This window comes from Equus quagga, chromosome 6 (assembly GCF_021613505.1).
Source record: "Equus quagga isolate Etosha38 chromosome 6, UCLA_HA_Equagga_1.0, whole genome shotgun sequence".
NCBI lineage: Eukaryota > Metazoa > Chordata > Mammalia > Perissodactyla > Equidae > Equus > Equus quagga.
The window spans coordinates 70,331,712-70,347,728 of NC_060272.1; the positions used below are offsets into that span (position 1 = coordinate 70,331,712).

A 16,017-nucleotide genomic window follows, 5' to 3' on the forward strand; every position below is an offset into this window, starting at 1 on the left:
GTGTATGGACACATGACTTAGGATTTCGATAATCAAATGTTTCTCCCGGGATTTTGAATCTTGTTCTAATGTCAAAAGGCTACGGAGATGGTCAAAGATTCATGGCAAGAAACGTTCACTGCACTGCTGACAAGACTTTTCTGCTGATGTACTTACTGTTGCTATGACTCCTGTAGCAAGCTATTCCTGCACAACCCTTGCATCTGCTCATTCATTTGCATGCTAGGTCTCCAGCTAATCCTGGGTTCTGTGTCCTCTGATATATTTCCCATAAATTCCCTTCTGCTTAATCTAGTCAGAGTTGGTGTCTATGGCTAGCTCTAAACAATATCACTTCTTTATTCCTTCTATATTTCCACACTTTCTGTGACAACAATGTATCACTTTAATAGAGGGAAAAAACTTTAAATAGGAAAAACACTACCAAACCATCCCCCAATCACTCTCCTCTCAGCAATCTTAGACAATGATTGAGTTAAAAACGAATTCAGCTTCTGCATTTCTAGGTTCTAAAAAAATAAATGTCATCTTTATGTAATGAAATGTCATTTTTTTAAAAGAAATTTTACTGCATGGTAACTACAAGTATTTATAATAGAAAAATCAATACATCGCATCACTGATGGAAAATAAGTGAAACCATAAAAGTCATATATGAGGTTTTATAGAAGCTGTATGTACATACGTACATACATATATGTATATATTTTTTTTCCTGAGGAAGATTAGCCCTGAGCTAACATCTGTGTCAATCCTCCTCCACTTTGTACGTGGGTCGCTGCCACAGTATGGCTGATGAGTGGTAGGTTCATGCTTGGGATCCTCATCCATGAACCAGGGCCACTGAAGCAGAGCATGCCAGACTTAACTACTACACCACAGGGCCAGCCCCCTGTATATTTTTTTAAAAAACAAATGTATTGACTAGTTCTTCTGAAAGATTGCCTACAAGGTATAATTTCCAATGACCTTGGCACTAAACAGCCAAAAGAAATGTTATTTCTGCAACTCCTGATTAGAAGCATAAATGGCTTCATATACAGAATCAATAAAAATTTGTGAGAATTAATTACACTTCAGAAATAAAACTATAAAATATTTTACTATATAAGTTAATTTTTTCACCCCACTCCCTGAAATTTCATGTTCTACATATAGAAATTAGCAAATGCAGATTTTCTTCATGAATAGGATAAAAATTTACATGGCTTTGTAGCAAGATAGTTTTATTTTAAGAAGAGCTTCTTTAGGGTTCATTGAAAACAATTGTTATTTCTTCTTTCATTCTTTGGTATAATTTTATTTGTGTGAAGTCTCATATGACATATCCATTGTGAGGTTTTGGTTTTTCTATGAAGACTGACTGAAAGATGAGCAGGGGTAATAAAGCCCATCACTGGGAAATGTACTTGTTAGAAGATCTAATGGTGGGCAGACCAAGGCCTGGACCAACTTGAGAAACTAGCTGGCCCCTGCCTTGGCCTCATTACACCTGTGTCATTACCACCTTCCTTGCTGTCACCACTGCTGGGGAAAACCTTTCTCCCTTGCTTCTGTTTAGGATTTACTCACTTTGTCACTTTCAAGTGCCCTAAACACAATAAGGAAATAAACGTATTGTTTTCTTACTTAGAAAAGGATCTGGTGTCATTTTTGGAGAAGAGCAATACAAGTTAGACAGGTAGGACAAATGAAATGGGACTTGGTGTGTGACCTAGTGTAAGTTGTCTGCAGTTTTTTTCAAATACTTCAGCATAAACAATGTGATATCAACTTGTGTGTGTTAGTTTAAATCCACACCTTAAGGAGAGTGTGTACCTAATCCAGAATATATATTTCAAAGATGGTTAGCTAACATTTAACAAAAACGCACATTCCAGAGATAACTACTACATCCCCCTTAGCTCTGTTCACCTTTGATCTACACCAGTTTTGTTAATTAGCATACTTGACACTGGAAATGGATTTTCGTTGATGAAATTAGCGGTGTTCAAGATGTGTGTGCAGATATACAGAAAGATAGGTGTGTTGAGATATAGAAACACTCTTCACCTTTGCACTGTCAGGGTATCCCTCGGAGTGGTATGAAGTTTTATTCTGAAGAAATTGTGTTCTACTAATTTGGAGGATTTGTATTGCCTGTCGTCTATAAAGTAACTGAATTCACCTTTATTGTTGTTGGTTTCAATGAACTCTTCAAGTAAGATGTGGTTAGCACACTTAAAGGACAAAGTTGGGACTTCACTGAGTTTACAAAATAGGTTTATAATTGTTGTTACTTTGTTTCGTGCCAGCTTACTAATAAATGTTTGTATATGTAGCAGAATTTAGTCTAGGATTTGCTTCCTTTATAACCTGGCAGCAAAGTTGCGGCAAGGAGCCATTATATAACCCTCCTCTATCTCTAGATGTAGGTGGCTACTTATGGCAACTAGGAACTTAGTAATATTGAATGGCCAAATTGGCATGGGTCCATTCTTAAGGTCGATCTATCAGGATGGAATGCAGAGCTGGAAGAAATAATATAGACCTAAGTCATGGGCCTAACTCTGAAGGTACAGCCAAGCAAACAAGTGTCAATATCACCAGAAAGTAATGAAAAATCAGGAGAAGATGATCCTCTCAATTTTGAGTTTGTAATAGCCAGGGATGGAAAAGCTAAACACAATAAGAACTGCATATGTGATACAAAGAAAACATAGCTCCGAAGTACTGATAAACTCTCATTTTGTCAACATGAATGATTTCAAGGAGGAAGAAAACAGGAGGGCCCTAAAGAAACCAAGATATGCCATAGGAAGCATTCTAGTGGGCTAAGATTTTTTTATGGCTATATACAAAATTTCAGACGACGAACACCAAGAATAGTCCTGACTTACAAGAATATTAACGGGAAAGTTAAAGTCCTACGTGAACAAAAAATATGAGGACAACAAAATATGGCTCACTAAAGGATGTTCAGAGAAAGAAGATCCATGGAGACTGGGAAAATGGAACTCTTCAACCATTTTGTTTCTAATTTCTCCATCAGTGACTAATTTTTGATGCCTAAACCTGATTAAGATCTGACCAAAAAAATTACAAACGAACATCATTTACAAGTACCAATGCAAAAATTCTAAATAAAATATAGTGAATAATCTCCAGTACTACATTAAGAAAATCATGTATTCTGACCAAGTGGGATTTATACCAAGTATGAAAGTATGGTTCAATATTAGGAAATATTAATATAATTCTCTTTAGAAAATAGGAATGGATAAATACTTTCTAATATATTTATATTATATATTCCTTACACAATGGAATACTACTCAGCCATAAGAAATGATGAAATCTGGCCATTTGTGACAACATGGATGGACCTTGAGGGTATTATGGTAAGTGAACTAAGTCAGAGGGAGAAAGTCAAATACCGTGTGATCTCACTCATGAGTAGAAGACAAAAATAACAACAAACACATAGAAACAGAGGTTGTATTAGTGGTTACCAGAGGTGAAGGGGGGAGGGAGGAGGATGAAAGGGGTGATTGGGCACATGTGTGTGGTGATGGATTGTAATTAGTCTTTGGGTGGTGAACATGATGTAATCTACACAGAATTTGAAATATATTACGATGTACACCTGAAAGTTATATAATGTTATAATCCAATGTTACTGCAATAAAGAAATAAAAAGAATAAAAAATAAATAAATAAAAAGAAAGAATATATGTATCCTAAAGTCAGAATCTTATTTAATGGAGAAACACTACAGACATTTCCACTAAAGTAGGAACAAGGCAAGGAGCATCATTATATCCATTGCTATATTGTGTTGAAAGTATTAGCCAATGCAATTACAGAAGAGAAATCAATTAGAGGTATAAGAATCGAAAAAGAAGAAGAAGAAAAAATGATCTCCTTTGCGGATGACATGATAGAATACCTGTTAAATCCTAGAGAATCAATGCTAAAACTAACCCAAACAATAAAATAATTCAGTGAGATAGCAGGATATGAAATTAACACAAAAACCAACAGCATTAACTTACACAAATAATAACAAGTTAGAAGCTCTCATGAAGGAAAAAAAATCTCATTTACAATAGTAACAAAAAATATAAAATACTTAGGAATAAACTTAACAATAAATGTTCAAAACCTATATGAAGGAAACTATAAAATATTCCTGACACAAAAATTGACTTGAACAATAAAAGATATTCATTCTCAGTTACGATGTGTCAATATTACCCATATATCAGTTCTCCTTTAAGTTAATTTATCAATATAGTACAATCTCAATTTTAAAAATATCAAAAATGCTTTCTTAGAGATAGGTAAATTGATACAAAAGTTTATATGAAAAAATAAAGACCTAAGGGGGCTGGCCCCTTGGCCGAGTGGTTAAGTTCGCGCGCTCCGCTGTAGGCGGCCCAGTGTTTCGTCGGTTCGAATCCTGGGCGCGGACATGGCACTGCTCGTCAGACCACGCTGAGGCGGCGTCCCACATACCACAACTAGAGGAACCCACAACGAAGAATACACAACTATGTACCGGGGGGCTTTGGGGAGAAAAAGGAAAAAATAAAATCTTTAAAAGAAAATAAATAAATAAATAAAGACCTAAGGATATCTAGGAAATTACTAAAAAGGAAAAGCTATTAGGGAGGGGGACTGATAAGCCCTACAAGATGCAATTAAAATAGTGTGGTACTGGTACATGAATAGACAGAAAGAGCAATTGAAAAAAATAGGAAATCCAGGCTCGTGTGGACATTTAATATATGATAAAAGTGATGTCTCAAATCACTGGGGCAAAGATGGACTGTTTAATAAATCATGTTGAGGAAAAAACTAGAAATTCATTTCTTATACCATATATAAATACAAACTCCAAATGTATTGGAGGTCTAGCAGAAAGCATGAATGAATTCCTCTTAACCTGCGTGTAGGTGAAGGCTTTCTGGCTATGACTTAACGTCCAGATGTAATAAAGGAATGATGAGTTTTACCAAAAAAATTTAAAAATAAAAAAACTTTACATGGGAAAAAAATCCAAGCACAGTAAAAAGACATAAGTGAGGAGAGAATATTACAAGAAATATGCCAGAAAAAGGGCTAATATCCCTAACACAGACAGACATTTTTAAATACAGTAAAACAAAATTTAAAAATACAATAAAAGGTGAGCCAAAGACAGACAATCCACAAAAAAGATACAAAAATCACCCTCACTCATAATAAGAGAATTGTAAATTAAAACTACACTGACATAGCATTTCTCACTCATTATGTTGGCAAAAGTTCAGGAAAACTGGCACTTTCATAAATTGCTGATGGGATGCAAAATAATACAATCTCTATGGAAGAGAATTTGGCAATATGCAGTACATATGGATTTACTCATTGATCTAGCAATCCCACTTTTGGGAATTTACTCTAAAGATAGACCTTCTAAAATATAAAAACACAAGGTTACTTATTATAACAGTATTTATAATTGCAAAATATTGGATACTACCTCAACATCCAAGAATCAGATCTGAAGTGAATAAACTATGTACACAATGTACACAATGGAGTACCATGCAGCTGTAAAAAAGAATGAAGAAGATCTCTAAAAGTTGATGAAAAGTGATCTCTGGAAGATATTATTAACTTAAAAAGGCAAAATGCAAAACAGCATATATTGTACGTTCACTCTGGAGAAAGAAAAGAGAAATAAGAAAACATACATTTATCCGCTTATTTTTGTAAAAAGAAACACAAGAAGGATAAAAGAGAAAATAATAAAATTGTATACTTATAAAGGGTAGTAGGAGAGTTCAAGAGATGGGGAGAGAGAGTGATATTTCCCTGACTATACCTTTTAGTACGGTTTCCACTTTTGGAAGCATATTATTCTACATATTCCAAAAGTAAAATGAAATCATCAATAATGGAAGGAAAAATAAACTAAAACTAGAAACGGAAGCAAACGAACACAAGTGTGTTTCAAATGATTAACATAAACCTCCTGAAGTGGGATAGGGTGGCGTGAGAGAACGAATCCAAGTAATTTTTGCACATAGCACTTTGACTTTCAACCCTCAGTCTAGGGAAGAAAAAGCACAAACAAGACATGAACCCTTTTTAGTAGGTTTGCTTTTGTAATTACATGAATGTAGCAATTCTGAAACTATTTTATGTACAATGTAGGATCAGGCAAATAAGTAAATGAGTTGTTGCTGTTAGGAAATAAGGCTCTCACTGTTAAAGAAGGCAGATGCAAACATGAAATGGGGAAGGCAATAAAGAACATGTGGAATTGGATTGAAAGCGTATCAATATCCATGATTTCTCAAATGAAAAAATTATATATGTATTCTCCTTTCCCCCAACTCTCTCTTCTGAGGGCCTAAAAGCAATAATACTCTAGTATCAATAAGCCCACTTAGTGACAAGATCTCAGCTTCTAAATAAACATTCCCCAATTAAAAAAAAAAAACAAACCAAGGCTTTTGGAGAAATTATTGACTCCAGGGCAGGAGTAATGAATGTACAAGACAAGCCTGGAAAAGTTTATTGTGTCACAGGTAAGAAAATACTCAATGTGCAGATCAACAAAAGGAGCCAACCTGAGTTGGCCAAATCTCGGATAATTTAAGCATCAAAATAAATAAGGATTGGGCCAGCCCGGTGGCGCAGCGGTTAAGTGCGCACGTTCCGCTTCTCAGTGGCCCAGGGTTCCCCATTTCGGATGGCGGATGTGGACATGGCACTGCTTGGCAAAAGCCATGATGTGGTAGGCATCCCACATATAAAATAGAGGAAGATGGGCACAGATGTTAGCTCAGGGCCAGTCTTCCTCAGCAAAAAGAGGAGGATTGGCCGTAGTTAGCTCAGGGCTAATCTTCCTCAAAATAAATAAATAAATAAATAAAATAAAAATTAAATAAATAAGGATGAAGGAGAAGAGACAAATCTCCTATGCAGAAGCATTCCAAATAAATTACGTAATTATTCTAATGGGGGGGCGGAGCATAACAACCCACTCTAGAAATGACATAGAAACCGGCCTAATAAGACAGGGCTATCTGCAAGGCCCCTGGCCTAACAAGATAAGGCCCTAACCAATCCGCTAGCTAGGAGAATCAGCCAGAAGATCCACATTCTGCAGTTTCGGGACTTTCCCTGGTTTACACATGCTCCCTAGCACCCAGGACACTAGCCTCATTAGCATAGTAAAAGTCACACCAAGCAGTGGAGAGCTAGCATGCTAATAATATATGTCTTGCATGTAGTGGCTTGCTACGTGACAGCACAGGCGCAAGCACAACCCCACCTCTACACGCCATGACAAGGCACTCCTCACTAGCCTTTGCCTAATAAAAGCCCCACAATCCTGTTCCCTAATGAGCTGGTCACCTGCTTCTTTCCTTTCTGCATTGGCTCCCTTGTGCCTCTCCTGTGCACAAGCTAATAAACTTTTACTTTTTACTCCCTTTGCTGTCTCTCCTGATTTCTATGCTGGCGCATAACAACCACCCAATGCACCGGTAACAGAATTGTGTGCTGTGCACAGGGACTTCCTTCCAAGAAGTACAGTATGGAAAGGGGAAGAGCAAATTTACAGTGGAGAAACCTGACAAACACTACTTTAGTCAAGTGATCAAGTTCAACGTAAACAATCATAAATTATTTTGGTAGTATGTACCCTTGCTACGAAGTGATGAAAATGACACTTTATCTCTGTGATCTTCCTCACAAAAACCCATAACCCCATTCTAATCATGAGAAAAACATCAGATAAATTCCAGTAGAAAGGCATCCTGCAAGATACTTGAGTGGTTTTCCTCAAAATTGTCAAGGTCATCAAAAACAAGTAGTCTGAGAAACTGTCACAGCCCAGAGAAGCCTAAGGGGAAATAACAACTACATGTAATACAGTATCCTGGAACAGAAATGACATTAGGCAAAAACTAAGGAAATCTGAATAACTATGGACTGTAGTTAATGTATCAATATTGGTTCATTAATTGTAACAATGTCCCACAATAATGAAAGAAGTTAGTTAACAGGGGAAACTGTGTGTGTGTGTGGGGGGGGGGCGGTGTATATGGGAACACTGTGCTAGTCAATTTTTCTGTGAACCTAAAACTTTCCTAAAAATAGTCTATCAAAACTACATACATTCAAACATACATATATAAGGACAGCAAAGGATTGTAACTTTTTGAACAAAAAGAAATACATAAATTTGTAATGACATAAATAAATAAATAAGGAGGGCTCTTCTTTGTAGCAGCATCAGGACTAATAAATATGGAGGGCTTGAAGGAGTTAAAAGAAATCGACAATTTGTAACCATGATTGTAAAAATGGGTTGCAGCAAGAATCATCAATAAAGGCTGAAGCGTAAGGTAGAGTTTGATTGGGTGCAAGATATTTGCTTGGTCTCAAAGCATCTCTTCACAGATTCCTTATTAGTTGCAAGGGGGAAAATACATTGAAGAAACTGGATACCTTGATCGAGTGACAAACATTAGTATCACCTTATAATGGACAGACATCCTGTGCTGTAATATTCTGAGGACATAACTTCATTTATGTGGTTGTTTCCATCGAGGATGCAAAACTTGAATCTAATCTCAAGTAAACATCAGACAATGGTCAATGTGGGAATTTGCATTTAAGGAAAATTCTTCTTTTGTAAAGGGATGCATTGCTTTGGTGACCCCTCTTGGTCATAAGATTGTTATTACCTAATCGATGCAAATGTTTCAGACTGTCATTTTTAACTATTGTATTTATAAATTAAAATGCTATCGCAATAGAAAGATTTCTTTAAACATGAAGACATCAGCAGTTTCCCTAGTGGCACGAAAAAGAATGCAAAGGAGGGAGCGGGTTTGGAGAGGGGGGAGGTGGCGGGAAGAGAGAAGGGACCCTGAGCTGATGGTTGCCAGTTGTGCGTATTTATTTTTTATTTAACAAACACTGACACACCACTTATTTTTACCAGGAGGTGTTCTAAGCGCTTTTCACAAACTGACTTTTTCAATGGGAAAGCTCAGTAGTTGGTCTTTGTTTCCCAAAACAAAACACAGATATGACACGAAATGATTTTTTCTTGTCTTTTTATCTGTTATCAAAGCTCCACCGCAGTGATCTTCTCCTTCGACATAGGAACAGGAGCCTACAATCACTGCGGGATTTTTCGTCGAAACGTCGGCAACCCTACTTGGCGATACCAAATGTTGCGTCCCCTTTGAAAAGCCTGATTCTTTGTTTCCTAGAAAACCTTAAAAGCATGCATTGAGAGCAGCTTATGTATCCCTTTGGGGTGCCAGGCACTCACTTTCTCTTCTCCTTTAGGGTTGAACCCCAGAGCAGCTCGCAGCCTTTTTTCCCTAAACTTGATTACTTCTAAACGCCTCTCTCGCTCCAGATCTAGCAATTAGTTCCGGTCTGCGTTTGTTGCCATTAGCGCGTATCTCATGCAATGGATTCTGGGAGACCAGGTCTGGTTACACTGAGGTTTCCAGACCCGTTGTGAACTCTGGACTTCAATTCCCACAATGCCGGGCGCGAATCCGTAATTCCTGCCGGGGTAACCGTGAGGTGGCCGCCATCTTGCGTACGGAGGTGCGGCTGCTTTGCCCATACGTTGAGGGCTGGGGTTTTAGTACGTCCGCATCTTTGCTTTGGGTCGGTGTCTCCGCGTTGCTTTCACCTTTTCAGAGGTTCAGGTCTTTCTAGAAGAAGATTTTATTGGGAGGTAAAGGTCAATGCAGAGCTGTAGTGTAAGGTGAGTAAACAAACACTCTATTTTAAGTGAGGGTGGGGTAGTGGTGGTGTCGTTTTTCGGTTTCTTCTTTCTTCTCTTAGCGACTGGGGTTCTCGCCGGCGCTTGGCTGGACCTAAACTTTAGCCGTAAACATAGAATCCCGGAGTGAACCTTTCAGCCTCGGAGATCTCTGAATTCCTAGACAGAACGTGTCTCCGGTGGGACGAAGAAACTGGGTGACGCACTTTTGCCCGGACTGCCTTCTTTGGAGGTCGGGAGGCCACGGGGCTTAGGTTGTGTATAGGCCACGCTCTGTTAACGCAACCCCCTTGCTTTTCCTTGTGACTTTCCCGATATTTCGAATGAAGAAATGAGAAGCCGACGGGTGGCCAGGGAAGGAGGCTATCTCCGGGGCTGGGGTGGGGACGGACGGCGTTCTTTACGGTTGTGTCTTCGTTCAGCCTATCTGTGGCCTACCTGTATCATTCTCTAGTCTTCTTTTTGTCCTTTCCTTTTTCTCTCGTGTTAGAGGAGGACCGGAGAGCAGGCAGAATGAAGTAGTATTGAGTAAAACAGGCTTTTGCATTGTTCTCTTGAGGGTCCCCAAGACATTTCAAGGGAAGCAGAATTTAGGGAAGCAGATAGGCCGACCATCTGGAAAAGATGAGCACTTTGATTTTGGGAGTTTCCAGATTTGTTTTTTAAACATAATGGCGTATTTGCATCATTCTCAGTGCAACCGAAGTTTTCTCTTTTTTCTCCTAATTTCAGTATGCTCATTTGGAAACCACTGTTACACTACTCGCGGGACTAGGGCGCATAAGGACTGGCATTTCAGTTAATCTAACGTTTTATTGCTAAAAAGATATGGTTGTCTAAGATTTGGGAGCTGGATTTGTTTACTCCTAAGGACATAGTGGTTTTAAACAGGAAGACATTTATGATGCAGTTTATCACAACCAGTTTGGATATGTGTCAGTTTGATTGGCAGATTTACTTTCCTTAGTACACAATTGTGTATCTATATTATCAAACTGTATAAATTACTGATTCAGCTTCCCAAAGTTACTTAAATTCTTTAGCTTCTCTAAATTCAGAAATGGGTGTTTTAGATGACAGGTGAGATGTATCTTGTTGAAAAAGGATATTTACTTACTTTCAATGAGACTCCTCCCTTAAATCATTATATTATAACAATACTTAAATAGTAAGTGGTTATAAAATTGCAATTTTATAAATTTTGTATTTTGGAGAAGTATTACCATGATATGCTTATCTCACAAACTTAAATGTCTTTTTCAATTTTCGTGTTTCTGAAGAAACTTTTGTTTATATTGTTAAACTATTTACTATTAATTATATGATTTATTTACTTCTCAGATGCCTTATGGTGAAATTTCTGAAGCTAAATCCTTGGGAAATGGGGAAGAACTAACAAGTGAACCATGCTATAAAAAACTGAAGTCAACTGAAGAGGCTTATGTTTTCTCCCATCAGGGTAGTGCTAATGTTCACAGAATCCAGCAGAAAACTGGAAATGATTGGGTCCCTGTGACCACCATTGATGTCAGAGGACGTAGTCATCCTCAGAAGGACAAAACCAAAACTACAGATTTGCTGAAACCTGTGCATGATGAGATACCTGATAATAGATCAGATGTTATTGAATCTGTTAATTCACAAGTCTTACAAGATACAAGTCCCACATTGGTATCCAAAGATGATGAGATATATAGCACAAGTAAAGCATTTATAGGACCCATTTACAAACCCCCTGAGAAAAAAAAGTGTAGTGAAAGGAGGAATCAGGCAGACAATATCAACAGTGTAGATGGCAAAGGAGGACAAGAAGAGAAGGAAAAATTTAACTTCAAAAAATCAGAAATTGACAATGAATTATTCCAGTTTTACAAAGAAATTGAAGAGCTTGAAAATGAAAAAGATGATTCGGAAGGCAGTTGTAAGGAAACCAAACCCTCAGAGGAACAACTTGGTACATATTATCAGGGCCATGATAATGATCTGTTAAAGTCTGAAGATGAAAAGAAAAGAGATCTTAGTAATGCTCTTCAGTCACATTGTGGTTATCAGCAATATTTAGGGAATGAGCCAGGCAAATATCCTTGTAATGGGCAAGTAATACCTGCATTTTGTGATGATTCGTTTACTTCCTTTGGGCCTGAGTGGCAGTCAGTGCATTCTTTTGTAGTACCCCAAGGTCCTCCTCTTCCCAGTTTTAATTATCATTTAAATATTCAAAGATTTAATGCTCCACCAAATCCACCATCAAATATTTTCCATGCCCAAGATGGCTTTCTGATGCGAAATGGATATTATGTAAATGATTGTCGTGTTGACTGGAATTGTTTGACTTTTGATGAGAACAATGAATATACTGACTATAGTGAGAATATCAGTAATGTTCATCCCTCTAGAAATGGCTACAGTGTGCAAGATGGATATGTGAGTAATGGTTTCTGTGAAACCAGTGAAGGATGCTGGAAAGATCCTTCTATGGACAAGCATAATGGAACAGACAGGTTTATGAACCAGCAGTTTCAAGAGGAAAAATTAAATAAATTGCAGAAGTTACTTATTCTTTTAAGAGGCTTGCCTGGTTCAGGGAAAACAACGTTGTCTCGGTAAGTGAAGGATACCAAGTGAATACTTGGCAGTTCATTACTTAAAAATCATAAATAATAGATGTAATCAATGACAAATACTTTTCATGTTTCTAGGAGAAAATCTTTAATTTATTATATGTGAGAATGGCATCTTACAGTGTAAATATTTAAAAAGATGTTACCTGATAGAGGAAAGGAGATTTGGCATATTTATTTATATTTAGATTCTGCTAAGGGCTTTAAAAATAGATACACCATGTATAATTGTGACAATGATGAAAGCAAATGCTATGTGAGAACTGCTGGCCTGGCCTTTTAAGTAAGCTAAATAGAGTTGGACTCAGGCTTAGAAGATTTGAGCTTTAACTCAGGTATTTCACTTTATGATTTTGGACAGTTTTTGCTAACTGTTAATAGAATGAATAATACTTATTTTTCTGGAATTATTGTGAGAAGCAAATGAGATAACCCAAGGAAAAGAATTTTGAGCATATTTTAAGCACTGCTGCGTTCATACCATTGGTTGGCAGAGGGAACCCTTTTTTGGTTTCTTTAAGGAGTTTGAAGTGAGCAGTATCGAAATTAATGGAGTAGAACTGGTGATGTTTTATTGTATGACAGAATGTTTCAAATTCCTGCTTTGTTTGTTTTGTGTGTGTGTGTGTGAGGAAGATTGACTCTGAACTAACGCCTGTGCCACTGTTCCTCTATTTTTTGTATGTGGGATGCTGCCACAACATAACTTGATGTGTCGTGTGTAGGTCCACTCCCGGGATCTGAACCTATGAACCCTGGGCCACCAAAGCAGGGTGTGCAAACTTAACCACTCCACCCTGGGGCCAACCCCTCAAATTCCTGTTTTTGTTTACATTTTCTAAAAAGAATATTCAATATATTTGTGCAGTTGTGAAAAATAGTGCAAAGAAAAACAATACAAATTCTTTCCAGTTTATGTGAGATGATTCAAAATTTATGCCAGATAAGGAGAAAAAGTTTGTTTGATATTTTTGGCTGAGGATAAAAAAGTCCAAGGAACCAATTGGTAAATGTTTTAAATTTATTTGCAAGACAATCTAAACGATCTGAATGAAAGTTTCTTCAGAAGCAAGAAATTAGTGAAAGATTGAATTTATGATGTAGACCTTTCAAGCTAGATTGTAAACTGTGATCTTTGTAGATGAGTTTAAATTTAGGTCTTTGCTTTTTTTTTTTTTTTAAAGATTTTATTTTTTCCTTTTTCTCCCCAAAGCCCCCCGGTACATAGTTGTGTATTCTTCGTTGTGGGTTCCTCTAGTTGTGGCATGTGGGACGCTGCCTCAGCGTGGTCTGACGAGCAGTGCCATGTCCGCGCCCAGGATTCGAACCGACGAAACACTGGGCCGCCTGCAGCGGAGCGCGCGAACTTAACCACTCGGCCACGGGGCCAGCCCCTAGGTCTTTGCTTTTTGATTCCTCTTTAGTGGAAATTTTGTAGAGAAGATGGAATTTCAACTCTTTAAAAGGGATAGAAATTAAGATTGAAGTCTCACAAATATGGGCAGTTTTCTAGATTAAGAACATAATATCAGAGAAAAGAAATAGCTGATGGGGCCTGCCTCATGGCTGAGGGGTTAAGTTTGTGTGCTCCGCTTCTGCGGCCCAGAGTTTCACTGGTTTGAATCCTGAGTACACACCTACCACCTCTCATCAAGCCATGCTGAGGCGACATCCTACATGGCAGAGCCAGAAGGACTTACAACTAGAATATACAGCTGTGTACTGGGGAGCTCTGGGGAGAAGAAGGAAGGGAAAAAAAAAAAGATGGAAGGCCGGGTCGGTGGTGTAGTGGTTAGGTTCACAGGCTCTGCTTCAGTGGCCCACAGTTTGCCAGTTCAGATCTTGGGCATGGACCTAAGCACTGCTTATCAAGCCATGCTGTGGCAGCGTCCCACATATAAAATAGAGGAAGATGGGCACAGATGTTAGCTCAGGGCCAGTCTTCCTCATCAAAAAGAGGAGGATTGGCAACAGATGTTAGCTTAGGGCCAGTCTTTAAAAAATAATAATAATAAATTTAAAAAAAACATATATATATAAAAAGAAATAGCTGAAATTTGGAAATTGGATGAAGGGATCTCTTAGGGCCACCTTACTAAGAGTGGATATAGAACAAACATAAGGAAGAAAGATTAGGTTTGGGACAATATATTGGAGTATCTTGAGACTGAAGGTGAATAAAGTAGTGGTAATCCAATAGAATTTCAAGGAGCCATAATCATAGTGGGAGATGACAGTGGTAATATGTATATTTCTTTATTTGAGGAATTGGGTGTGTGTTACAAGAATGAAAGTTATAGCAGTAACTACCGTTTGTGTCATGATTTACAGTTTACAGAACCTTTCATATATAAAAGTCTTGTGAGATGGGTTATATTATTTTCATTTTATAGAAGGAGCAGAGGCTTAAGAGAGTAAGTTCATGTTAAGCGACTTGAGAGAAGTTAGAAAAACTGGTAAGAGATCAGACTAGAGCTGTAAATGATACTGTGTTTCTTCCCTGCTCCTTCACTTTAGTATCTATTGCATGCATGGCCCTATATCTGAGTCCTGACTTTGAGGAGCTTGGTTAAGCAGCAGGAGTATCTCTTTAGGTCAACACTTTTTGAATGAAGTAGGATTGTTATTTGGGATTGAATATAAAGCCCCGTATTCTTTGGTGAGGAATGGCTTCATATAGGAGTTAGCTTTCAAACTGAGCTCTGAAGAAAGGAGTAAAGATTTGGTAAATCAGAGTTGAATTGATTTGGGGCACTGAATAAAAAGATAGCATTGTTTAGTATTGATATATGGTAATGAGTATAGGGGGTTTAGATAAAGTTCAAATTCTTTTGGGGTAGTATTCAAGTCCCCTTCTTCCTCAATTTAGTCTTTACCCACCTCTCCATCTTCATATCCTTCTGCACTGGAACCTGCCCTCCACTGCAGGAGCTTGATACTTGTCCATTCATTGTTCTTAGGACTCTTATTCACAGGTTCTCTTAAATGTCTCCACTTTTTGAGGTTTTAGCTTATCTCAGCTTTTAGTAATTCTCCTTCTGAACTCATGTATTTGCCTTTACCACTCTTTGCATTATCACAAAGACAGCATTATCTTTTTATTTATTGATAACTGACCTAAGCAAATTTGGTTATAAGTAGGTGAGGCTTAGTTGTTTACCCCCAGTTTCACTAACAGGTTTTAATGAAATCAATCTTAGATTAAATTCTAACACAAGTACAGACTTGAAATATTTATGAGTAAGTTAGTACAAAACAGTTCATGTAACGTTCCTAGGTATGATAAAGCGCCGACTCTTTGTCCTTTTAGGCAAACAGCACTTTCATGACTGGTTTATTTGAGGCAGAATTCAACACTATTCCAGAGGTAGAATTTTGGTACCATTGTAGCTGGCTTCAACCAAACAGAATCCTCTGACTGAGGATTGGATACAGGACCATGTAGGGATCAAGCCTTGGATGTCATTCCCAGGGTGTGGACTATAGATTTTGCTAAGTTCTTATACCCTTTCATGCAAGGAGGAGGTGAATCTTAAACTATTGTAGCTTATCCACATTTCTCATACTCTACTGATTTCACCAATGAGAGAGTGTATTTTCAGA

General features: G+C 37.7%; 1 protein-coding gene across 1 annotated transcript in view; it reads left to right on the forward strand.

The window, feature by feature from the left end:
- The first annotated feature begins 9,600 nt into the window (after positions 1-9,600).
- The window catches only part of N4BP2L2 (NEDD4 binding protein 2 like 2), a 67,521-nt gene continuing 61,104 nt past the window's right edge, over positions 9,601-16,017 (forward strand). The window contains exons 1-2 of the mRNA XM_046665181.1: positions 9,601-9,775; positions 11,135-12,396. Of these exons, the coding sequence (XP_046521137.1) occupies positions 11,135-12,396 (1,262 nt within the window). The 5' untranslated portion in view covers positions 9,601-9,775. The remainder of the gene's footprint in view (positions 9,776-11,134; positions 12,397-16,017) is intronic.